General features: G+C 42.0%; 1 protein-coding gene across 2 annotated transcripts in view; it reads right to left on the reverse strand.

Annotated features, from left to right (window-relative positions):
* fndc3bb (fibronectin type III domain containing 3Bb) overlaps window positions 1-26638 on the reverse strand; it is a 110344-nt gene that overhangs the window by 11993 nt on the left and 71713 nt on the right. For both annotated transcript variants that reach the window (XM_036557976.1, XM_036557977.1), the window contains 9 exons: window positions 25847-25968; window positions 25601-25706; window positions 19019-19197; window positions 17806-17919; window positions 16140-16289; window positions 12066-12352; window positions 5599-5811; window positions 2888-3054; window positions 1096-1223 (listed from right to left, as the gene is read on the reverse strand). In XM_036557976.1, the coding sequence (XP_036413869.1) occupies window positions 1096-1223; window positions 2888-3054; window positions 5599-5811; window positions 12066-12352; window positions 16140-16289; window positions 17806-17919; window positions 19019-19197; window positions 25601-25706; window positions 25847-25968 (1466 nt within the window). The remainder of the gene's footprint in view (window positions 1-1095; window positions 1224-2887; window positions 3055-5598; window positions 5812-12065; window positions 12353-16139; window positions 16290-17805; window positions 17920-19018; window positions 19198-25600; window positions 25707-25846; window positions 25969-26638) is intronic.

Consider the following 26638-nt stretch of genomic DNA (forward strand, 5'->3'; position numbering starts at 1 on the left):
AACAAACAAAAAAAAAACTTAAAAATGATGGTTCTTCAAGGGTTCTTTAGTAAAGAAAATGGTTCTACATAGAACCATGGACACTCAAAGAACCCTTCGCCTGATTCAAGGGTCCTTGCATTGTGAAAAGGTTCTCCAGATTGATAGAGAATGTGCTGTAGATGGTTCTATATAGACCCTTTGAAAAGGGTTCTATATAACACCAAAAGGGCAAGCTTGACATCGTAACAATAGAAGAACCTTTTTAGTGCTATATAGAAACCATCTACAGTACATTCTCCATCAGTCTGAAGAACCCTTTCACGATGCAAAGAACCCTTTAATCATGCAAAGGGTTCTTTGAATGTTCATGGTTCTATATAGAAACATTTCCTTTACTGAAGATCCCTGAGGAACCATTACATTAAGTGGGTAGAGCCCTACATTACTTTAGCCCAACGTCATTCTTCCAGGGTTCTTTAGTAAAGAAACTGGTTCCAAATAGAACAATGAACACTCAAAGAACCTTTTGCATGATTCAAGGCTTGTTTCTCACATTGATGGAGAATGTGCTGTAGATAGTTCTATATAGACCCTTTCGAAAAGGGTTCTATATGGGACCAAAAAGGGATATTCTATTGTAACAAGCCTGACATCGTAACAATAGAAGAGCCGTTTTCAAAAAGATTCTATGTAGAACATCTACAGCACGCTCTTCGTCAAACTGAAGAACCCTTTCACAATTTAAAAGAACCCTTTAATCATGCAAAGGGTTCTTCGAGCGATCACGGTTCTATACAGAACCATTTCCTTTACTAAAGAACCCTTGAAGTGTGCACAGCCCTACATTACTTTAGCCCAAAGTTGTTTTTTGAGTGAATTTCTTTGGAGCTGACTGGATATCCGATTACAAACTCTTACAGACACTGGAATATCGAACTTCGTCAGAATGGACATCCCCAGTACACTGTGTGATCTAAATATCACCATGATGACTTTCTATAATCATCTGTATCTACTGTAAAAATGTTCCAGACCCTCTGAAATCATTTGCTGTAGTTAAAACATTAGAAGGAAATTGTCCTGATGTTGAACAGAATGTATGAGATGTTGTACCTGTCTGTATTCAGACTCCCTCCCACCCAGGACCTGGAGCACGTAGCTGATACGGTCTCCCCTCATGGGTGGGACGTTTTCCCAGGTCACCTCACAGGCATTGCCCTCTAACTGAGCCACACGAGGAGCTGCACACACAGAGACAGAGACAGAGAGAGAGAGAGAGAGAGGGAGAGGAGAGAGAGAGAGAGAGAGAGAGAGAGAGAGAGAGAGAGAGAGAGAGAGAGCGCATATTTAGAAATCAGCAACGCTAAAATGCACAGTGATTCTTTTTACCACAGAATTCGCATCCCTGTTAGATGCTCTGTGAAAGTTTCTCAGCAACCGTGTGCAAACATTAAGAGCAGAACTCACACTGCTACCAGCTGATTACTGATTTGTGCCATTGGAGTAACAATTTAGAGACTGACAAGTCATTTCAAAACGAAAGACGATTTTAATCGACAGCTGATTGCTGGAAGCATCCTCATTGCTCCAGAGTGTAGAAAACACTCCAACACCTTCATCTGCCACTTACTGGCTGCCTGAGCTAAATGTTATGTTAATGTGTATAATGTGCATGACCTCTGGAGGCGGATGCAAATAAAATCCGTCCACATTACGATGCTCTCGACACGTCCACGGCGTCCACAGATACTCATTTGCACTCTAAAGTGGCCACTACATTATAATGGCAGGAGTGAAAGGCTGTGGTCATTGACTGTTCTGGTGATGTAGCTTCAAATGAAGTTCAGGTCTAACTATATAAACCTCTGTTCTCACAATCATTCACCACATTTCAAATTTCACCACAGTCTGATTTGACTGGAATTCTTTTGTATGATCGAGAATTAGGAAAAAAAACAACAAAAAAAACACTTAATTCATAAAGGTGACAAACTATTTATACTGAAGTTGAATAAAGACACTAAAAACTATCTGGAAGTTTGAAAATAGCATGAAGACTATTTAGGGGGAAAAATTAGCAAGTATTTTTTAATATGATTGAAATCTATTATGATTGACTCTAAATCTAGCCACGTTTACACGCAGCTTGATAATCCATTAATAATCCAACTAGAAGCTTAATATGTCCATGTAAACACATCAATCAGAATAGACTAGCCCAATTGAGGCCATTCGGAATACAATTTCTATCCGATGGAACGAGGCAGGTAATCCAGTAAATAATCTGTTAAATAGAAGAATAATAGCTGTGTAAACGCCTGTATCTGATTACATTCCCTATCAGAAAGTTTAAGTACGTTCTGATCATGTTCGTCGCGTCATAGTGAAAGTTTATACCGTTCAACATGGTGGAGCAGAAACTGGTCTGCAGAGGAGACGAAGTTCATGCTCTGATCTTTAAAAGACGGCGGTGGGACGGACGTCCAGCCTATGTGTCTCAGAACACGACGTCTTCCTCTCGGCCTTCTTTAATAAGGACATGTGAAGGACGTTTTCCTGAGTCTGACATCATTTTAAAGCAATTAAAAACACAAGCACTGCTCACTGCTGCTCATCTCACTCTGACTGGACTCATGTGATACTGGTTGTCATGGTAACGTCCACACTAAAAGGTTCTCTACACATGCGTGTAATTTTGGACCAGATTACTTGTAGTGAGCACGTAAACGTCAGATTGTTGAGTAGAGTGAGCATAAACACCTCAGTCTTCATCTATAATCAGAATGTATTTAATCGGATTGGCAAAAATCTTTTCATGTAAACAGACAGTGAGACAGCTGAATCATCACCTTGCACCGGTGCGTTTTACGTCCCTAACATTTGCCTGTGCAGAGGGTTTGGTTACCTTTGAGAGTTGGAGGCACAGATTTGGCAGTGGTGAAGGAGCACGTGTCTGAGAAAGGTCCCTCTCCCGCATCGCTCACAGCCTGGATCCTGAAAGTGTAGCGGCTCGACTCGCTCAGGCGCTGCACCTTAAACGTGTGGCTCGGCCCGCGGTAGATTGGCACAAACCTGTCGAAGATCCAGACTGATTACTCCACCATCATAAACACAAAAACAAACCAGTCGAAGATCCAGACTGATTACTCCCATCACAAAAACCAAAACAATTCTGGCAAAACATCTTCGGGAATTCATTTTAGCTCCAGTAATTCCGGGTTTACGGTTTATATTTATTTTTTTAATCACTATTTTTACTCAGCTTCACAGCTTCTCGTTTAAATTTCATCATAAATGGACCAAATGAATATTTTTTGTTACATTTAACAGCTGTTGAGTGTTGAATGTTCTCCTCCTTCTCCCATAAAGTCACCGTTTCCAAAGTTTGTTTTTTCCCTTTCAGACAGCGATAATTAGTTACTAGCAGCCTTGTGTCCCACAACAAGGACAACTGCCTTATTTTATATCATTTTCGGCTGAATGGAGACGAAACATTAGAAAAGCCCTTCAAAAAACGTTGTTCTGCAAACTACAAGAACACAAAGCCACTGCACTTAGTATCTCTTCTTCATTTTGCAAACAGTCACACTCATTAGCCTAACAGACAGAACTATTTGTCCATGATTTGGGGTTTGTGTACCAGACCACTCTGTAAAGCTAAAAAAGCAGATACTGGCAGACGGAAATGCTCTTATATAGCAGTGCCTTATTAGACTCCATTTAGATTAGCTTTATCAAATCAGACTGCATCCTCTGCACTGCGTGGAACTCTGCGGGCTCAGAGTGCGGAGCCGGGGGGAAAGTGTGGGGCTTCAATTATCCTCAAATCACCAATCAGTGGGGCAGTGCAGGAGCAGTGGGAGCAGGTATTAGAGAGGGGGGTCGAGATAACCCTGTCTTTACTGCTAATCCATACAGCACTGAGGGAGCAGCCAGGCTTATTAACACAGCACCTCCACCTGCAGCACTCAGAACACTGGGACTACCAGAACCACAGACCACTGGGACTACCAGAACCACAGACCACTGGGACTACCAGAACCACAGACCACCTCAGAACACTCAAGCTCCGACTACCAGAACCACAGAAGGCTCCGACTACCAGGACCACAGAAGGCTCAGACTACCAGAACCACAGAAGGCTCAGACTACCAGAACCACAGAAGGCTCTGACTACCAGAACCACAGAAGGCTCTGACTACCAGGACCACAGAAGGCTCTGACTAACAGAACCACAGAAAGCTCAGACTAACAGTGCACACAGAACACTTTAACTACCAGAATCACAGAGCACTGGGATGACCAGAACCGCAGAACACTGGGACGACCAAAACCACAGAAGACTCAGACTACCAGAACCACAGAAGGCTCTGACCACCAGAACCACAGAAGGCTGGGACTACCAGAACAGAAGGCTCTGAATATCAGAACCACAAATCACTCCTAATACCAGAACCTCAGAAGTCTCTGAATACCAGAACCACAAAACACTCAGACTACCAGAACAAAAGATTTACACTACCAGAACCACAGAACACTCAGATTACCAGAACCACGGAAGGCTCTGAATATCAGAACCACAGAACACTCAGACTACCAGAACAGGAGACTCAGACTACCAGAACAGGAGACTCAGACTACCAGAACCACTGGGAATAAACACACAAACAGGCACAGGGAGGGACACTCACAAGCATGGACATGCACGGATGCACACACACATGCATGGAGACACACATGGGTCAGCATGGAGACGCACATGCACAGGGTCAGTCACATGAAAACACATGCGCACATGCAGACGCATGGATGTGCGTTTGTACATGTGGACGTGCATATAACGTGCAAACAACACCACACACACATACATACATATATATATATATATATATATATATATATATATATATATATATATATCATATATATATATATATATATATATATATATATAGGTACCATCCAAGAGAGAACATTTACATCAGTGAAGTTTTAGCAGTCTTTACAACCTCAAGCTCGTTGTATTTGTTCTCCTCAACATACAAATTCTGTCACCTTTTCCATGAAACAGCTGCTGTTACATCATTTACTGCTGATGGTTCTCCACCACAGCCTAGTGTCTCATCAGCAGCCGTTGTGCTGAAAGCAAAAGATCTTTGTGCAATCAAAAAAAGCACAGATGTACAGGTCTTCAGTAAAAGTCTACTGGAGTGAAAAGAAGCATGTAACAAGTGACAGCAGCACACCTGAGACACTCAGTGTAGCCGATCCCTGACAAACAGATGCATACTTGCTTCAAATGACACACAGAGCAGCATGTTGCTGTTAAGAAAAAACTGAAACTTTATGGGAGAAGAAGAAAACGTCCCTAATTAATAATGTTTATTGTTTATAATAATAATGTTTTATTGGTTAATATGTCAAAGCATACACAAGGTAAAGGACAGCTGGAGTTTTCACATAAAAACAAATCAACAAAATCAATTAAAAACAATCAGGACAGTGACAAACCAATGGAGCAGGGCAGCCCTGGTTTGTATGTGTAAGTGTGTGTGTGTGTGTGTGTGTGTGTGTGTGTGTGTGTGTGTGTGTGTGTGTGTGTGTGTGTGTGTTCACCTCTGGTTCCTGTCCTCCATCTGCAAGACGAAGGTAGTCTCATCGGTGCTTGGCCCCCTGCTGTTGCTGTCCCCCCAGCGCAGTTTCAGACTCTGTGGTCCTGCGGCTGCGCACTCCAATTTTGGCGGGGCTGGGGGCAGCGGTCTGGTCCTCACCCGCAGACTCGGCCCAAATGGGCCGGCGCCCACTGCGTTCTCTGCCCTGACCTGCACGCTAAACACACAGACAGAAACGCATTAGCACTAGCATCTTCTTTTAAAGTTTTAAAATGCTTCTTTCATCGTCTTTTACACTGAAAACTTATTTCTTATGGCTGTGTTGACGTTGTGTAGTTCTGTTTGTGCTTGAATAAATATTAAAGAGCCTCCGACCTGCATTTTAAATCCTTTTAAAGTTGAAACAAAGTTACTGTTTACCACCGTTTACTGTTCACCAGGCTCAGATTGCATCATAGCAACAGACCATAAAAGCTGAAGCTTAAAGACGATTCTCAACAGGAGGTTAGCATGGAGTAGGATTTCCCACAGGAGCGACCGCTTTGGCTGTTCTGTTCATCGCTTTCATTTATTCTCAGAATACTGATTTAATTAAGGTCCCAGGGGAGCTTCAATCATGGAGACCAGTTTCATAACTGTCACATATACATGAAATACATGTACATATGTATCTAGACTGTTCGTGTACCAAGCCAACAATGAAATGAAATTGAGGTGCCCAGGCTGAAACTCAGCAGACATGCAAAGTTTAGAAACTAAAGGAAAGCGAGAAGAACATTTTAATGATTTTAACATTAAAACTAAGCAAAATACAATTCGTGTCAGAAACTGCTTTGGTTAAGAGACTTTTGGACTTCCGTGTTCAACATCTGTTGCATACTGTAACAAGGTCAGTCTATACAAAATCTGGCAGACAACTTTTCAAAACCCTTCATAAACAATCATTATAAATCAATCTAAAAACTCTGACTGCCTATCATTTGTGTTCTATCTGCTTAAAGGCCTGTACTGGCTCATAAGGCACAAGGTGCTTGGGCCCCAAAAATCGCCGCTTGTGGGTCCATTACAGCAATGTTGTTTGATGAGCTCCTCAGCAGCCCACAGCAGTAACAGACAGAAATCAAAGTGTCCTGTGATAAATGGCGTCAATTTCAGACCAAAAAAAGTAGATGTCTGGGTTGTAAACACTGATTTAAACACGTCAACCTTTCTTCACCTTCAATTCAAAAGCTGCTGAAGAAAAATCTGAACGTGCAAAAAATGACACCAACTTTACTGCTCACGGTAAACTGCATGACTCGTTAGCTAACGTTAACGATAGCTCATTTCACCATTCAGTTGCCTTGGCAAATAAACATTAATGTCGCAAAAGTCAGTTAAACCTATAGAACTTTAAGTAGTAATTTACTGCTGTAGCATCTGGTGAAAACCAGTGTAAATGAGGACCTACTTCATATTCAGAAAAGATGCTACAGCTCTGTTTGGTTCATAGACCTAAAATACAGCACAGATCGGCTCCCTCAGTTCTCCCTAAGAATCACGCCCCCCCACCCCCACACCCCCCCCACACCCCCCCACCCCTATCCCACCAAAACCTATTCAAAATTTGCCAAAAATCTCACTGAAAACAATATCCATCTACGATTTATCACTGAAAATCTTGGGTCTACTGCAGCTTTTCTCTCGTCTCCTGTGGCTTCCGGCTACAAAAGCTACCAAAGAGTAATGAACTGTTTGGAACGGAAGTGAAAAAGTGCTCCAGGCAGCTTCAACCACTGCGCGTAATTTACCACATAAACAACAGAATTTTATTATATGGGTGAACGACAGCTGAGTTTACAGTGTTTCTCTGTTGAGCCTCAAGGCATCCATTTCAGACAACCTAAGTGCAGACACTTGCTCAAAAGAAAACATGCACTGCCTGTTAAAACTTCAGGGACATTTAGCTTATAAAAATGTTTTAATAAATAATTTCTTTTTTGGTTTACATTAGCATAAAATATTGCTTCATTTTCTGTGCAAAACATTTGGTCCAAAAGATCCTTAACATGCACTTTTAAAAACAGCTTAGACAAAAATAAACTTAATTAGGGCTGCACCTCATGACTGGACTGGACAGCATACAATATCGCAACTAGTTTGTCAGATATCGTGACTGAGATTGGCCTTGCCATATGTTCAACGCTGGGACACTAAGATTTTTTTTAAAACCATTGCTGGATCAGGTGAATCTGCAAGCACTTTCCAACATAGTCTAACATTACTGATATCATCATAATGTAAATTACACTTCAATGTAAATTACACTTCAGTCTTGATGCACTTTAGTGCTAACCAAATTCATTGCATAGTAATAGCTGGGTTTTATCCAGACAGCCATCAATGAAGCTTCCAATTCAAAAGCTAGAATGAGAAGACTACAGTCAAGGAGTTATTCACAACCACATACAGTGTGCTACCAGCCAGGCTTAAACTCCTCCGCCTTCTTACTAGTCTAGAAGAAATGTTGCGAGTTCAGCCTCAAACTTCATCCCTTTACTGGTCAAAAGCTCCAGCGGTGGAAAGCAACGCCAATGTTAACTGCTGTTTGGCTTCTATTTATGTCACTTCTTTTCTTTGAATAGCTGACGAATGTGGTTTCTCGTCGGGAATTGACGGTGGTGGTGATAACGGTCACTGGCCAAGAGCTTCAGCCATCGTTGCATTTACTGTTCCTTTCATTGGCTACCTTCAACATGATTGACAAGAGGTTGGGGCTGGTGCTACTTCATCCTCTCATGTTGGACTGATGGCAGACTTAATGGCTACAGCGACTTACTATTGCCTCTTGAGGTACAAACTGGCATTACGAGGCAGGGGCTACCTGGTTAGCAGGCTAATTTCAGTAGATTTCTCTGCAAGACGATACACAGACATCTCTGACATAACTGTAGGAGCCAAAGTAATTTTGTCTTTGTAAATTTGAGTACCGTCTTGGGAACACTAGGGGGCAAGCTGCACTAGGTGACGGGTCAGGTGACGGGTCAGGTGACGGGTCAGGTGCTTATAGTCACAAGACACTCACAGAATGGAGGAGCCTGGGTGGCGGGAACATACAGTGATTACCGAAACTGCTGTAACAAACAAAGCCTTGACTGGATTCAAGTTTTGTTATCTTCATCACTGATTACCATATTTTCTCATCGCCGGTAAAAGAGTTTCTTTCTAAAAGGTAAAGTCTCAATAAACAGGAACACCACCCAACAGCAAGTTTTGGTTTGGACAATTGTTTACTGGATGTGTGTAAAGGAACATTCTACCCCAAGAAATCGGTTCCCCTGACAGTCACTACAATAATGTCAAAACTGTTATTTCTTTACATTTTGTTGATAATTTTAACTAATTTGAGATTTTTAATTCCAACAAATTGCACCTTTAAAGAAAATCTGTGGACCTAATCACTTATCACACTAACGCATTATTAATGTGTCCATTTTGACACCACTAACTGAGTGATAGCTGTTTTACGTTAACAAAACCTTATTTTTCTTAATACAAAAGTAGCAGTGAACATCATTGCTTGGACAAGTTTACAAGAAGGCTAGGTGTTCCCAGACTTTTGACAGGCAGTGTACAAACAAAGCAATCACTGTGATGCTGCTATTATACCTGTAGACTCCATTAGAAGCACCAGCTCCTCTCAAAAACAACATTAGCTCTCCTTTTAAAACTCTCCACGCTGCAGCCTCTCAGACGCAGCTTTCAGAACTTTCTGTCTGATTGGCTGTCGCTGCCTGTCGCCACGCAGTGCTCAGCCTGTCTGTGAGGAAAAGCGAACAGAGTACATGCAGCTGCTCTTAAGCCGGCTCAAACGCAATACCTGAACTCAAAAAGTCTCTCCAACATGCATAGCGGCACGTGAACGCTAGCGTCGGACGCATTTCAGAAACGAGCCGGCGTCGTGCTGAAGAGCTCTCAGCAAGAGCAAACACTATACAACAGCAATCCCAAGCAAAACGCATCACTCATAATCTGCATATGGCAAATATAGCCCTGATAAAGTGCCTGCTGCATAAAATATCCTTTCAAGTTATTTCCTTCCCTCCGTAAAGTGCGCACTTGAATAAATTAAGCTGCGACGGAAATGTACAGGAGCAAATACAGACACGGTTCTGCATCTTATTAGCCTTTCTAAATGAAATGAACAGAGTTTATTATTAGTTTATTGGCTAAATAAATCGTGCTTAATATCAGGATCCTCCTCCCACACTGTTTCCTAAGATACAGCTGGGTGTCAGGTATAATAATTATAGCAGGCATCAACAACGGATACACTTGAGTCTCATCATTAATTACAGTCGCGCTCATCACCTCAGATAATAGACGGAAGCACCTCTTCATAAATCTGCACCATCATCCCGTCCATTTATCTGACTTTGCAGTCCATTTTGCAAAGTTTGCTGTAACAGAGTCAGACGTCTCTGTCCTGTGTGAGTCTTTTAGTAGCACTGTCTTCTCTCCTCTCGGCGAGGGACCCCGGGGCACATCGCCATTAGAGAGCACGGCATTAATTCACTGATAAACAAAATTTATCACTGATAAAAAATTTATAAAAATCATCTTGTAGTTGGTTTTTGGGCTCAACCTGCAGCACTCAGAACCCTCTGTCCATCTGTCTGTCTCTCCCTCTCATTTTGTCCATTTGCCTGTCTCGCCATTGCTTTCTGTCTCTCTCCCTCTGACCATCTTATCTGTCTGTCTCTTTCCTTTCCTCTCTCTCTCTCCCTCTGACCATCTTATCTGTCTGTCTCTTTCCTTTCCTCTCTCTCTCCCTCTGACCATCTTATCTGTCTGTCTCTTTCCTTTTCTCTCTCCCTCTGAGCATCTTATCTGTCTGTCTCTTTCCTTTTCTCTCTCTCCCTCTGACCATCTTATCTGTCTGTCTCTCTCCTTTTCTCTCTCTCCCTCTGACCATCTTATCTGTGTCTCTCTCCTTTTCTCTCTCTCCCTCTGACCATCTTATCTGTCTGTCTCTCTCCTTTTCTCTCTCTCCCTCTAACCATGTTATGTCTCTTTCCTTTTCTCTCTCTCTATCTTATCTGTCTGTCTCTCTCCTTTTCTCTCTCTCCCTCTGACCATCTTATCTGTCTGTCTCTCTCCTTTTCTCTCTCTCTTCCTCTGACCATCTTATCTGTCTCTCTCCTTTTCTCTCTCTCCCTCTGACCATCTTATCTGTCTGTCTCTCTCCTTTTCTCTCTCTCTTCCTCTGACCATCTTATCTGTCTGTCTCTCTCCTTTTCTCTCTCTCTCCCTCTGACCATCTTATCTGTCTGTCTCTCTCCTTTTCTCTCTCTCCCTCTAACCATGTTATGTCTCTTTCCTTTTCTCTCTCTCTCCCTCTGACCATCTCATGTCTCTCCTTTTCTCTCTCTCTTCCTCTGACCATCTTCTGTCTCTCTCCTTTTCTTCTTCTTCCCTTCTTTGTCCACCTTCTCTGTCTCTCTCCCCCCTTTCTCTCTGTCCATCTTGTCTGTTGCTCTCTTTCTGTCCATTTTGTCTGCCCCCTCTCTCCTTCTGTCCATCTTCTCTTTCTCTGTCCATCTTGTCCGTTGCTCTCTCCTTTTTTTTCTTTGTCCTTTGTGTCTGTTCCTCTCCTTGTCCATACAGCCTGTCTCACTCTCACTGCCTCTTGCTGTTTATCTTATCTGTCTCTCTCTTTTTCTGTCCCTCTCTCCCTTATCCTTTGTCTTTCTCTTGCTGTCCACCTTGCCTCTCTTGCTCTCTGTGTATCTCACATCTCGCTCTTTCTCTCTCCTGCACTCTAGTTTTCTTCCTCCTTCTTTCTTTGTCCATCTTCTCTGTCTCTCTCCCCCTTTTTCTCTGCCCCCCCCTCTGTCCATCTTGTCTACTGCTCTCTTTCTGTCCATTGTCTTTCACCCTCTCTTCCCCTCTCTCTCTCTGTCCAGCTTGTCTGTTGCTCTCTCCTTTTCTCCCTTTTTCTTTGTCCCTTGTGTCTGTCCCTCTGCTTGTCCATATTGTTGGTCTCGCACTCACTGCCCTCTCATGCTGCTTATCTTGTCTGTCTCTCCCTCCCTTTTTCTGTTCATCTTATCCCCCTCTCTTCCTCTCCCTTTCTGTCCTTCTCTTGCTTTGTCCACCTTGTCTCTCTCTCTCTGTCCATCTTGTGTCTCTGTCTTTCTCTCTCCTGCACTCTACTTTTCTTCCTCTTTCTTTCTTTGTCCATCTTCTCTGTCTCTCTCTCCCCCTTTCTCTCTCTCTCTCTCTCTCTCTCTCTCTCTCTCTCTCAGTCTCTTTGGTACAGGCATATATTCCTTAATAACAAAAACACAAACTGAATGAAACACTCAGGAAGGACTCTGATAATGTTAATGGACTCCACCGGCTGCAGACGCCGGTGTGTGTGTGTGTGTGTGTGTGTGTGTGTGTGTGTGTGTGTGTGTGTGTGATGGATCACTGCTCTCCTCCGCTCACCTGTACTCGCTGTCGGGCTGCAGGTTCCTGATCACGTGGCAGGTGGTGTTTCCAGCTGTGATGACTGAGTCTCCCATGGCGATGGTGTAGCAGGTGATCTCCTGACCGTTAGAGTTCGGCTCGTCCCAGGCCAGAGCCAGGCAGGTGGAGGGGGAGAAGGGCTCTCCTTCAGCGGGCAGGGAGACAGGTTCCTGCAGATACAGATTGACCACAGCTTCCGGAGCGGCCGCTGGCATCCGGCACCATCCCAGATCACTGTAAGGTCCTGCCCCTGCCTGGTTAGTGGCCTGCAATGCAACACAATCACTGAGGACACCTTCATATTACAGGGGTGAGGCGGCACAAATCAACGTTTTTGATAAACGTCAGATAGATTCGAAATTTTCAGAGAGCAGAAAAATCAGATCGTGAGCTACTTTCATATTTGCTCTGAGAAGGGATACGAAGCCGATGCACAGCCACATGACTGTAGCAAGAGATAATAACGGTCAGATTGGAGTAAAACAATAAGCCACAAGAGGCCGTGCATTACTGCGATTGTATCACGGGAAGGGTGTTCTTAGGCCCGACGCGAAGCGGAGTAAAACTCCCTTCCCTGTGATTAAATCGTTGTAACGCCCAGCCTCAAGTGGCTTACTGCTTTTATAAAACGGCAGCCAACATAAAATATGATAAAACAAAATGTTTTCTGAAATAGTGTGTTATTATTATTAAAGTTATTATTAATAATAATAGACATAAACAAGTATTCTGCCAAGAAATGTAGCTCCTTTAGATTACAGTATGACTGCCAAGCAACCACAGATCGCTGAAGGAGGAGAACGTTCGGTCGCCCATCACTGTATACTGTGGTCATTTCATGAATTTTTAAACTTTTCGTTGTATAACAATGAACATATGATAACACAGCACAAGTACTTTTTGGTCACCGAATTACCACCATGAGTCTTATTTAGCACCAATCCAGCGGCTCCTCTTCTTGCACTGGAGCTGAATCTCAAATGTCTCCCTGCTCCCTACATAGTGCACTACGTAGGAATTTAAATACTGAATCCTGAACCACTACGGTGCCAAATATAGCTAAGAAACAGTCATTTGGGACTCAGACACATTCATACTCAACAACTGATGTGCTATTCGGCTGTAGAGGCTAGAATTTTGAAACTTTCATAGCTAGCACACCATTTAGGGAGTACAGAGCTGTTTGGGATGCAGCCTGGGTTTAACGCTAATTCTGACAAACATCTTTCTCAGTAAATCATACTGTAAGTGCTTTAATTCAAGCCTGTGATATTAATGATGGAGTTGTTTAGGCTGTCGGCTCTTTTAGCCTGTTAGCTAGCTGATTAGCCTTGTTCTAGTTAAGAACATAAGTCGTCAGCCCCTCAGTTTAAACAGAAAACGGGTTTTACTATCAGTACACTCGGGAATCCATGTGAGCAGCATGAGAGTCAAAGATTATTCCATTAACAGCACAAGGGTTTTTCATGCTGTGACACAGTAATACAGAGTTCAGTCATAGGTGTGTGTATATCGTGGCTCAGCCAATCAGATTTTAGGATTGGAACTATCCGTTTCATAATTCACATTAAGCCACAGGCCTGCTTTCTGGCCTTTTCTTGCGCTAATCATGTATTGACAAGTCTCCAGGTGGCATCCAGGACATCACTGCGATGAAAGCTTGTGCTGGTAATTTGTTCACTTTAGTGCTTCTGCCATGATGCACTGTCTCACAAATATGATGCTGTTTTGTGTCGTTCATGATGCACCTGCTGTTATTGATTACAAAAACACACGCAGGTCTATTCACACTAATGACCAGGGCCTGCGTGTGGGGTGGGCAGACTGGGCAATAGCCCAGGGATGCCGGAGTATGAGGGGTGCCACTCTGCTCCCAGTTTATGAAGACCATTGTGTTTATAGTATTTGGCTGACCTAGTAACTTTTTGGCTAACTAAAGAAACTTGTTTTTCCTCAGCTTACAGACAACATTAAAGTCAGAGAGCAGCCCTTTATTTATTTATACTTATTGGCTGTTTTGACTGGAAGTTAAAGTATTTGTTTTTCAGCGTTCTTAATAAAATAAAAAAAACTATAACAGAAAAGCATCTAGAAGCCTCAACAACTTAATATAACAACATTTTCATTATTTAGCATGTCCATTATCTTTACCTTTAATACAGATTCCATTCTTTTCAGGAGACTCACTTTCAGTTTCTCAAAGAATCTGCAGAGATATTTTTCAGTACCTTTAAATTTTAGTCTCAGATGTTGGTTGCAATTTCTGTTTCTCATGATCCAAGTAATCTCTATTATAGCTACACATATTAGTTCATAGCATCTCACTCCACATCTCAGATGTCTAGTTTCCATATTCTTGAGCACATTTTCTTCTTTTTTCTTCTGTTTCCTTTTCTCAGCAATGACTTCTTGTTTACAGGCACTTAATAATCGGATAACTGCAGAAAATCAGATTTTGTCAGTAATCCAGTCAACACGTTTACATGCTTTTATGTTATGGATAATGGGGAAACTCCGGGTCTACATGAGCCAGACACTAATCAGATTTCTGCTTTGCAACCAGCCGATAAACTCAGAGAAGGAGACGGGACGTAAACGTAATGTAAAACTCAAACTTCATAAGCAGCTTTTTAAAACATCGAGCCACTTTACCTGAATCTACGAAAATATATCATCTAGAGGATGAAGAATATTTAAATCCTTCATTTAATCAAGCATGTATTTGGTTTCAGCACCGCTTCAAAAGGCATTTTGCTGCATCACGTGACAACGCTGGTCGCTTATTTCCGGTACCGTGGTCAGTTTTCACACAAGTGCAGACTGAGAAATCCGAAAGAAATCAGAGTAAGAGTTTACATGCACTGAGAAATCTGATTACTGGGATAAAATCCAGCTTTCTATCATTTCAAGGCATTACTCCAATCCAAGAAATCGAGCATGGCGTTCACATGACCATTTGAATAATCAGATGACTGCAGAAATCAGAGCATGATCAGATTACTGAGTGCATGTAAATGCACTCAGTTACACATCCTTTCAGACCCACAGTGTTGCGTGTTGAGCTGATTTTTACATTATTAAATGTTAAATGTGGATTAGTTGACATCATTTTCTGTTGTTGATACAGGGTGGTGTTGAAAAGATGATATCTTGGTAGGTTATGAGATGAAACAGCCGATTAAAACATATTTCCCGCTGTTTGGGGTGGAATTCATTGCTTTTGCCCAGAGCGCCTGACTGGCACACGCCTTCTCTGCTAATGACAGAAATAGGTCAGTTACGATCATGAATGTGAACTGAACAGCTGAGCAATAAGGTAACCTGACATTCATGGTTAGCATACTGGCCATTCTGATAACCCAGGAGACATCTGGCCACATCATTAAAGTGGGTTAAAGGTCATCTTTCCTACACGTTCCTTGGGGTTTTCCAAAGATTGGACAGAATACAGCATTCTTAGGCACAACCTTTGCTCTGAGCCGGATCTTCCTTTTTTTTTTTTTAAGGGCTGTGTTAAACACTCAAGTTGACACTCAATCTCAGAACCAATTATCTAGAAGGTGTAGCACACTCAAAGGTCAAAGACTTTGCAGATTGAGCAACGCTTCAACGCTTTGTCCAAGAATAAGAATCAAAGCAGTATTATTCTGTTTCATCAGTCTTACATCAAGAGCTGGCCTGCTTTCACTGAAATAAATGAACAAGTAAATCTAAAGGCGCACCCCTTCTCTATATTAAGAACTGGTAGTAATTGTGACTAATAATGGCAGTAGAATAGCAGAGGGCTACTCCAGACTGGTACGGCTGGAGCTTTGTCCATCTAAAAGCCACAATCAATTTTAATCTCTCGTCTTTTCATTTCCTTTATTTGAGATAGAAGGCCTGATTCTTCATTAATCACTATGGGAGTCTTTTCATGTGGGTGATTTCAAAGAGCTCCATCAGGCAACACAATACATTCAGAAAAACAATTACATCAAACCTATTTTAATGCTGCCCGCTGTTTTCTCAAAGGGAGATATGATGTATTAATAAGGCAGCGCTGCTGGTTACCTGTAGCCTACAGCAGTAGCTTGCTGCCGCCTCCAGGTTGGAGATTTCGCAGAAGGTTTCCGTCCCGCTATAAACCATTTCCAGAGAGTCCTGATCTCGACCCCAGTCGAGCCGGTAGCCGGAGATATCTGCCCCCGAGCTCTCGTCCGTCTGATGACACAAATCAGCAAATCAGAGCCTGTCTCTGTCTCCTGGAAACGCCGGGTACATGCATTCAACTGAAATCTGAGCAATTAACATTCGGACACAACGCAATTAGGACCCACCGCGGGGGGAATAAAGGAGGAATGAGACGCTGAGCAGAACATTTCGGCCACTTCTTTTTTTAAAATCAATTTTCTACCCTTTTTGGACCCTTTAGGCACTAAGAGATAGAAGTGCCATCATAAAACCTGTCATCAGCATTTTGGGTGGGAAAAACAACAGAGGACTCTCGCAGTAGGAAGTGGCCTTAAACATAAGAGGACTTGCTTTACTAATATCCAAATTATGAGTTCTTTATCTGATTTTGGCCTTTTAATACTGCACATTTGGCAACACTGAGCCCTGATATAACACCTGTATTTTCACTGTAGATAAACAACACACTTTACATGTATTTTAAAGGTACCAAGAACATAATGTTAAGGTTTGTGACCCATTTTAAAGGTGTTTTCCAAGAACCTCTGCATTTTGTGGAGGTTCTTAAAACTTCAAAAAGGTTTGTCACACTCCCACATCCCCTTTACATAAACAGATCTTGAAAGAACCATCCAGGGAAAAGTTCTTTAGGGAATCAAAAGGGGTTCTTCTATGAGATCAAACAAAGGATCCTTTTCGGCACCTTTATTTTTAATGCTGTATCATACCGATCATTGTCTAGGGTTAGGGTTAGCAGGCTTAACTTACATTAACCTCAACTGTGAACGGAACGGTCAGTGTTTGTATTGTGGAAAAATTTCTTTCAAAAGATAAAAATATGGGCCAGTAAACAAACAGCAGATCTAGAACCACACCTTCAGGAGAAAGTCAACAGGAGACCCACATTTACAGCAAATCACCAAACGTCGACTTATTCTTTAGTCTGCTGATGATTCAGTTCATCCACTGGACGTGACATGCACAACTGCACTGTCACCTGCATAATATTTATGCGATTTTCCTTATTCTGGATGGCACATTATATTTTTATACATGTTTTAATATATTTTATCATATATATAAAATCTAAAATTTAATCAAGCTTAAGCTTAATGTGTATTTTTCTGCACAGAAAAGAAGCAGAACTGTCTAGAGACACGTAGGACACTCAAAGTGGTGTAAAACAAATGGGTGTAAGAATATAAATCCACCTGTGATGGGAGAAAGGAAGCAAATGGACCACATGAGGATGCAATTGCGAGCCTCTCCATGCTCACTGGAGAGGAGTGTTATCCAGCGTGTCGGGATGAATATAATGGACAATGTACTGTGCGGACAGAACAGGAACTGGTGTGGTGTTTATCCTGTAATTGAGCCCAATTTCGCTTTTCATCAAAACAAGGTAGCTGATTACGGCTAGAAAAGCATTACTACCTTGCAGAAGCAGGGAAGAAAGAGGAGAGTGTGGAGAACAGTGACGGGAAACAACAATCAAAACCTCATACAATGTTTAACTTTTAATCACAGTTCTCCAGTTCTAACTCACCTCCCAGCTGACCACCGCACACGTGTGAGAGGTCAGGCTGATGACGGGCACCACACACTGGCCTGGAGGTCCTGCTGCAGTGGTCACTTCCAGGAATTCGGTGAATGGACCGTACTGAGGAGAGGGACAACAAAGAACACGAAGTGACTCACCACAGAGACATCAACGGGGAAATGTTCTTCACATTACCAATCGCATGAGAAAGAAATGGCTTGATGTGTTAATGGTGAGGTTTACCACAGGCTTTGTTCACACAGCAGGTAAAAGTGGCCCAAATCTGATCTTTTTCTTCATGTGTGACACAGATGTGTGTCTGTGTGGCAGTGTGAACAGCAAAAAACAGACTGAACCCGACATTTTCAATTCTGATTTGAGACGCTTTCATATGTGGTACTGAAATCCGATAGGTATCCGATCTGCGGCAAAATGACTCAGCCAGATTGGAATTCATGCACCTTTTACGTCAATCCAACTCGACATTTGTCACAATTTCGAGCTGCTGAGACCTCATAAACATTTAGGCAGATGTTTCTGTACAAAACTTAGAAGAGACTTATCTAAAGCTCTCCATGTTCAAAGAGATTTTGAAAGAAATGGCCAAACGCAGCTGCAGGAGAACGAGGGTGCAGCGTCAAAAAAAGTCTGAAAGCAAAGTTTAAAGAATCCGAGGACACGAACCAAAGAAGTGAACGCGCCCTTTTTACGGCTCAAACACATTCTGGGTGATGAGCCCAGCTGTCAGACAGTGAAGCTTCATGATGGCTCCGGTGATGCTGGCGAAGATAAAGATGATCCTCCGGGAGCGACTGGCGTTCGCTGGCGGTTGTGATTGTTTACCTCTGGATGAGCCGTGAAGCAGCGTGAAGCACTGTTCTTTTGCGCATGTGGGTCAGTTTAGGAGCTGATCTGTTCAGACTGATGTCGCATACAGATCACATTTAAAAGATAATGTGAACAGCCAAACAAAAACAAAAATATCAGATTTGGTGAGAAAATCAGATTTGGGCAACTTTTCCCTGTGGTGTGAACGTAGCCATACAGACAAATCCAATGCTGAGATTCAGACTAATGGCAGCACAAAATCCCACGTGCTGCATTTAAACAGACGCTATTGTGAGACAGACGGGGCGAGAATTAAATAGCCAGGGTCCAGAAACCCACACCAGGCCTTTCGTTATTGACCCTGAACTACAGTGTTGGGTGGATGACCTACCCCAGCGTCGTTGGCAGCGCGCACTCGGAACCTGTAGGTTGCGCCTGGCAGCAGACTACCCACAGTGCACTCTGTGTGCGCTCCATGGTACACCTGCTTAACGTCAGTTTCCTCCTCTGATCCACTCATCTCCACACTGTACACCAGACTTTCATCATCACCATCACACGCAGGGCCTTCTACACCGAGAGGGAGAGAGAGAGACAGACAGAGAGAGAGAGAGAGAGAGAGAGAGAGAGAGAGAGAGAGAGAGAGAGAGAGAGATAAACAATATATTGAATTTTCTGATTTCATCTTTGTTGGCCAAACTCTCACCAGTTGTGATGCCAACAAAATCATGGCAAAAATGACAGAGAAAGAGAGCAAGGGAGAGAGAGCGAAGGAGAGAGAGCGAGGGAGAGAGAGCGAGGGAGAGACAGTGAGAGATAGAGAGCATAAGAGCGAAAGACAGAGCAGACAGAGTGTATATGAGTGAGACAAAAAGAATAAAAGAACAAGGGAGAGAGAGAGAGAAAGAGAGGGAGGGAGGGAGAGAGAGAGAGACAGAGTGAGGAGAGAAATTGAAAGATGGGGAAAGAGGGAGAGAGAGAGTGAGGGTAACAGCAAGAGAACAGAGACAGAAAGAAAAAGAGAGCATGAGTGGGAGAGGAGGAAGAGAGAAACACAGAGAGAGAGAGAGAGAGAGAGAGAGAGAGAGAGAGAGAGAGAGGGGCATTAAGGTGAAAGAGTCAGAAAGAGAGTGGGAGAGGAAGAAGAAACAGAGAGAGAGAGAGAGAAGCAGAGAGAAACAGAGAGAGAGAGAGAGAGAGAGAGAGAGAGAGAGAGAGAGAGAGAGAGAGAACAGAGAGAGAGAGAGAGAAGCAGAGAGAAGCAGAGAGAAACAGAGCGAGAGAGAGCGAGAGAGAGTGAGAGAGAGAGAGAGAGAGAGAGAGAGAGCGAGAGAGAGAGAGAGAGTCTCAGACTCAGAAGCTCCAGCCACTGAGGTAGACGGACCATCCAATGTAAGCTGTGTGATCAGATTAGCCACAACTGTCAGAACTTTACAGCATCATGTCTTTAAACGTTGTTTAGCAGATGATATTCCTGCATGTTTACTGACACAAACCACTCTGTTCTGACCTGTTTTAGGTGGTGCAGTTTTGACCCACCCTTACACGCCGCACAAAAACTTATTTTTTTACACCTTAGTCAAACGGCCTGTTCCTCCCTAAGCAGGCATCTCGGACACGCTGCCCGTCAACATCCAACAGACTGTGTCAAAACATTCTGAAGTCTGGCTTGTAAGAGTAAAAAGAGAGTCATACCTCCAATTCAGACTAAAAGAAGCAGGGCACGTCTTACATAAACACTCGAATCACACTCTTATAGCATCACACAACCCGGTAAACACATGTGCACACTTCAGGCCTGCTTCAGTTCCCTCAGCAACCGCGCAGCTCACACACATACAGGGGAGGTAAATCAATAGCGGGGGGAGGCGGGGGGACATGCTGAGAAAAACATGCTTGTTATTAAAGCTGGAGAGGTGGAAAGCGCTCCTCATCCTGCACAAGCTATCTGGGTTTCATTAATACACAAGGGGAGAAAAGGAAGGCTTCTGTCTTCAGCTTCAACACAAGCCATCCTCAGATCAGCTGGAGATGCTCAGGGACATGCTTGCACGCACACACACACACACACACACACACACACACACACACACACACACACACACAGCTCAGATGATGCTCAGCCGGTGCCTCAGTGACTCTGTAACTCTACCAGCACTTCACTTTGGGCCCAGGTTCTCCGGCTGATCCACCATGTGGCATCTGAGACTGCGCTTCTACCACTTTGCTTCACTTTCATTTTCAGTATCATTTATTCAATAATAACTTTTACAGTGTAGACTGAACACAAATTAAATCTAGTTTCTTTTAATATTTCTAGTGTTTCAGGAACCCGACCAATGGATTAAATCACGTGTCAGGTGTTAAACACATCTGATTCACCTCATCAGCTAATCAGCAAGGCCTTCATTAACTGAATTCAGAGCGTTAGTTGAAGGTAAACGTTGATCTCTACAGCACTTTGGCCCGAAGGTCCCCAGGTTGACATGCCTGGAATAAATGGCACATAATATTCTGTAATTACTTATTAATTATAATTTCTTGATCTGCCCGAAATCTGAAGTTTGGGCCTCTAGTCTCGCATTTTGGTGACTTTCTAAGTGAAAATAAGCCAATACATTTACAGAGAACACACTTCTGTGTTTATGTACTGAATTTAACATAGTGGAAAACATTTTATCTTTTAATCAATATATTAAGCTCAGCAAATAAATAGAAATTGTGCCATAACATTTGCAGAATGTCATATTTAAGTGCGTTCTCTGTACAGGATGTGTTCTTAATTTCACTTAGAGAATCAACAAAACTTTAGCACACAACTCAATATGTCAGTAAAGCACTGTTTAAAGGTGCAGTGTATGATTTCAATTCAACACACTTCTTGTCAAATTCAGCGAATGTCTCCTCACGGTCTGCTAGCTGACCATCTGTAAATGGGAAACAAAGTATCTCGGGCTGAGCTACGCAACACTATTCCAGTCAGTCAGCAACCGGGGACTCCACGCATTGAGAAACAGCCGAAGAGGAGAAGATCTGAAGAACCAAGACTGAGAAAGTTCTTAGATCAGGTGAGTGCATTTCAATGGTGGAGAGACCTCAGCGAGATGATGAGGCTGAAGTCGGCTGCTTATTCGCATTTGAGGTCCCTGAATGCAACAGCTGCAGCACTTAAGATGGAACAGGAAAATTCAAACAAGAAGCTGAGGCACCTGAACATAGCCTAACTGCTGCACTATTTAAGGTGGAAGGGGAAAACTTAAACAAGAATTTTAGGGGCCAGAATGTGAAGGCTGCACCACTTAAGGTGAAACAGGAAAATTCAAAGAAGCTGAGATCCCGAAATGTAACTGCAGCACCATTTAAGGTGGAATGGGAAAATTCAAACAAGAAGCTAAGGCACCTGAATGTAGCCTAACTGCTGCACTATTTAAGGTGGAACAAGAAAATTCCAACAAGAAGCTGGTGAAAAAGAAGCTGACTTCAGGTTCATCGAGAGGTGAAAGGCATGAAAACGGATGAGGAGGTTGCTCGGTTTCGGCTTGACAGGCGGGTAGCATTAAGTTTTTTTTCTGTTTCACAGAATCAACAGGTCATTACTGTTTTGTCCAGTTTGCTAATGTTTGTGATAGCAAATATTTAGCTTCACAGCAGCAACTTTAGTGACAGTTTACTACTCACAACCTAGCTAACATTACTTATATTACTTGCTATGTTGTTCGCTTAACGTTATATAGTCTCTGTCCATGCAACATTTGCAAAGTGTTTTATGGCCACAAATATCCAAAACAAGTTTGCTAGCCCAGCGTCGTCTGCCTTGGCAATGTGCATACATAAATTTGGGGTGGGGGGTGGTGGTGGTGGTGATGGAACTTCTGAAGGAGCACTGAATGGAAGGGTGTATTTGATTCATTGTTAAACTCAAATATCAAAAATCGATCTCTAGAATTGTATACCCCACCTAAAACTACTGGATTAAAAAATGAAAATGTAAACTATAAATATTGCCTGATATTACTTAGACATATTTAGTCCCTTACAATTGGTATCTGTATCGTACCGTATTGAAAACCTCATATTACAGTACTGATATTAAAACATGACTGAAAGTGGACTTCGTGAGGAACAGCCCCTCCCACCACCTCACCTACAACAGCCTGGAGCTCTTTCAGTTCATGTTCTGAGAAGCTCCCTTATTAATTCTCCTTAGTGATTCAGTTTGAAGGAGCAAACGAACCAAATGATGGCATTATCCTTTTTGTTTACAATTACTATCTGGCCAAAAGGATAATTGAGAAGAGCAAAACCTCCTGAACACAAACTGGGCCTTTATCACATTTAATAAAAGATCTCAAGAAGGTTATTTTGCACTCTTAGCTCAGCGTTTGCTGAAGGACTGTTTTAACAGAATGACTCGAACAAGAACAAGTGGAGTCAAATCAAGTGGCTGGGTGGAAGTGGAGGTTTATTTAGAATAACCACTTTACCCAGTTGAACTATTCTTTTTCGAGTATTTTTCTTTAATAGAACAAGCTTTATCATACGTTTATGTTTTAACAGGAATGAAACGTCAAGTGAATCTAAATTTGACACCATTAGAACAGTTAAGCAGTTGAATTAGAGATAAACACTTTCTTTAGCACCTGGAGACTTCAGACGCCCCTGACATTCAGAGCACCTTGAGGTCTTCACCACGCCTCTCAACTGAGGGCATTTCATGTGGAGCTCTGTTATAAACAGACTGCTGTTCTTGTTTTTCATTTTGTCCTCAAAATGGATGCAGAGAGTAATTTAATGGTTTTAAGAACTAAACTGGTCGTAATGGAAATCCCTGGCCAGATAATTTTTTAATGCTGAGAGTTACGCAGCTATTATGGCACAAATGCAAAAAGCAATGACCAAATAAGAGCCTTCAATGAGCAACTTCAACAAGACGTGCATTTAAGCTCATGATTAAATCTAGATCACGATGGGACGGATAAACAATGACAAATGAAGACAGGAACACAAAGCACAGGTCACTGTCACAGTGAAAGGAAAAGGCTAAATACAATAGAAAGAGGCAGAATATGCAAATGGAAAAGAAAAACAAAAACAAAAACACAAGTGACTCAGAGGACACGTGCATATGCGTGGGGGCTGTTTGTGCCTGTGTATGTGAGTCAAAAATTTGAATACTAATTCAGAGAAAGGTTTTCCCTTTTTTGTTTTTTTTAAACAATTTTACACACTGTAGAATAACAGTAAATATATGAGAGTTACGAAATAACGTATAGAATTACGCAGTGATCAAAAAGTGTTTGAGGAAATGTTTAATCACTGTTAAATTCTTGTAATCACATCAAAGTTACGGCCTTAATAATAATATTATTATCAACAACAACAACAACAACAACAACGACTACATGTTACTTGTATTACTCATGTCTCTAAGAGAGCGACCTTGGGATTGTGAAAGGCATTATATAAATGTACTTTACTATTATTATTATTATTATTATTATCATCATCCAAAATCCAAAAGGGCCATAAGGTAGTTATAATTTTCCGGATTGTTATCCTGGGATAACAAGTTAATTATCTTGTTATCTTGAGATAACAAAAGCTCTTATCTTACGATAATAAGTTAATTATCTTGTGAAGTTATCTTGAGACAAAAAGTTACATTATTTTGTGATCAAGGTAAAGTTATTATCTTGGGAGAACAAGTTAATGATCTTGTGATCTTAAGATAGCAAAGTTGTTATCTTGAGAGATCTCAAGATAATAATGTCATCTTGAAATAACAAGTTAACTATCTTTTTTCGAGATGACAAAAGTCGTTATCTTGAGATGAGTTAATTATCTTGTTCTCAAGATAGTTATCTTGAAGTAACAAGTTAATTATCTTGTGATCTCAAGATAAAGTTGTTATCTTGAAATCACAAGATAATTAACTAGTTATGTCAAGATAACATCCTGAAAATTATAGCAACAGCTCATGGCCTCGCTGGACATCTGTAGGTCATTAACTGTTTATTTGCTCAGAAAAATATAAAAATATAATAAGATTAATATCACAGGTAGTGATTTTATGCACGTCAGTGTGTTTATTTAACCATTTCCAAAACTCTCCTCGAGGAGGCCCAGTATTATCTGTGGTTCTCGTTCAATACGTGTTTTGGCTGATCAATAATTCATTAAATAAAATCAGGTGCTGCTGATGGAAATGAACAAACCCATGTGATGGCTGGAGGTGTTGAGGTGAAATCTGGAGAATTTATTCTGCAAACTCACCAGGTATCAATTACTTAAATCCTGGTTTTACACGTTTGCTTTTCTTCTAACAATATACAGTGATTTTACATGTGAAAACACAGTCAATTGCAATTTAACTGCAAAGATTAACAGCTTTATGTAAAACTTTATTATATATTTGCCTCAACAGTGCAAGGAAATCCTTAATAATGCTAGAATGAAAGTGATGGATGAAGATCCCTGTGCTGAAGACGACTTGACTGTTGTTCAGGGACAAAAGATCTGTGTAAAAATTACACTTTATTTGATGAAGATTTTATTTAACGGAAGCTGTTTTTTCTACTGCTGTTGGGTTTTCCAATTGATGCAGAGTAACAGGAGTAATGAGATTATGTCTTCCTGGAAGTAATAAGTAAAGTAATCCAATTACAATCTAAAAGAAGTAATTATCAATTTGCAATGGATTCATTAACCTAACACCATAACAGCGGTCGTTTACATATAATCAGTCCTAAAGGCACAGAAAACAAACAACAAGTACAAGTCTAAAGGAATAAACAGGAAAATCAATGATGCCTGTTTTTGGTACATAAACTAACAGTGGTCTTAAGTGGTCCTTAAAACAAAAATAAGACAAACAAAAAAAATAGGATATGGGTCCTTTAAACATAAATGTTTGTTTTCTCCACCTTTTGACTGCTACTGTATGTAGCGGCTGGGGAGCAGGACGTGTACTCACCCCACTGTAAGTTCACCTCCCTGTGTTTGACACTCCCCTGGACGGTGACTGGACGGCAAGGGCCTGGAGGCAGGCTGAGAGTGCAGACGAGCAGACTCTCCGTGTACTGCAAGACGTCAAATCAAAACACAGGGAACTTCTCACTCGCCAGCTTCTAAGCAAGTCACGATTTCACAACACTTCAAAGATGATTACAAATAGCACCATCTGCAGCTGGTGAAGGCCTGTGTTTTTCTTTGTTCTTACCTGGCTGTGGCCGCCCGAGCTGCTGCAGCTGAGGCGAAGCGAGTAGCGAGACGCTGCATTCAGATCCTTACACACGTGTTCCCGCAATGGCCCGCGATACACAATCTCCCACTGGCTCACCGCTGAACAGCAACGACAAGAAACCACTGAGTTAAAGGACACAGCTTACACACTACCCTAAGTGTTGTCAATCAGAGAAACGTTTTCGGTGTTTAAAGTTTGCTTCTTTAGATTTGCGCTGATGCTCTGAGGCTGATGTAGCTAGCAAGTAACGGCAGCGTATATCCCACCAATTAGCCTTGCTTATGTGGTTCCTGATCCTTCCTGCAATCTATAAAAATGGACAAAATTCAGGTTCATGTTCACTGCCAGCACCGTTTTAGCTTTTTTCAGATACCAAGCAAGTGGGGCTGTTTCCAGATATAAGCAGTATATGCAGTTGCTTAGTAGCCCTCCAAACCACATGGGACCCCAAAAGTACATAGTTTGATATTTTGATATAGTTTAACCCAGGGATTCCCAAAGTGTGGCCACAGGCAACGCCTGATTTGGTCTGCCAGAAAGTAACACTTCTTATGCTATACATGTCAAAAATTATATACAGCATAATAAGTATTACTTTCTGGCAGGCCAAATCAGGCGTTGATCTGTGGCCACACTTTGGGCAGCGCCGGCCCAAAGGGTATTTATAAAATTTCAACTATGTACTCTTGGGGTCACGTGTGGTTTGCGGGGCTACTAGCACATATACACACACAGAGCGTGATTCAAAAAGATTCATCCGATTTCAAA

This window comes from Colossoma macropomum, unplaced genomic scaffold (assembly GCF_904425465.1).
Source record: "Colossoma macropomum unplaced genomic scaffold, Colossoma_macropomum, whole genome shotgun sequence".
Classification (NCBI taxonomy): domain Eukaryota; kingdom Metazoa; phylum Chordata; class Actinopteri; order Characiformes; family Serrasalmidae; genus Colossoma; species Colossoma macropomum.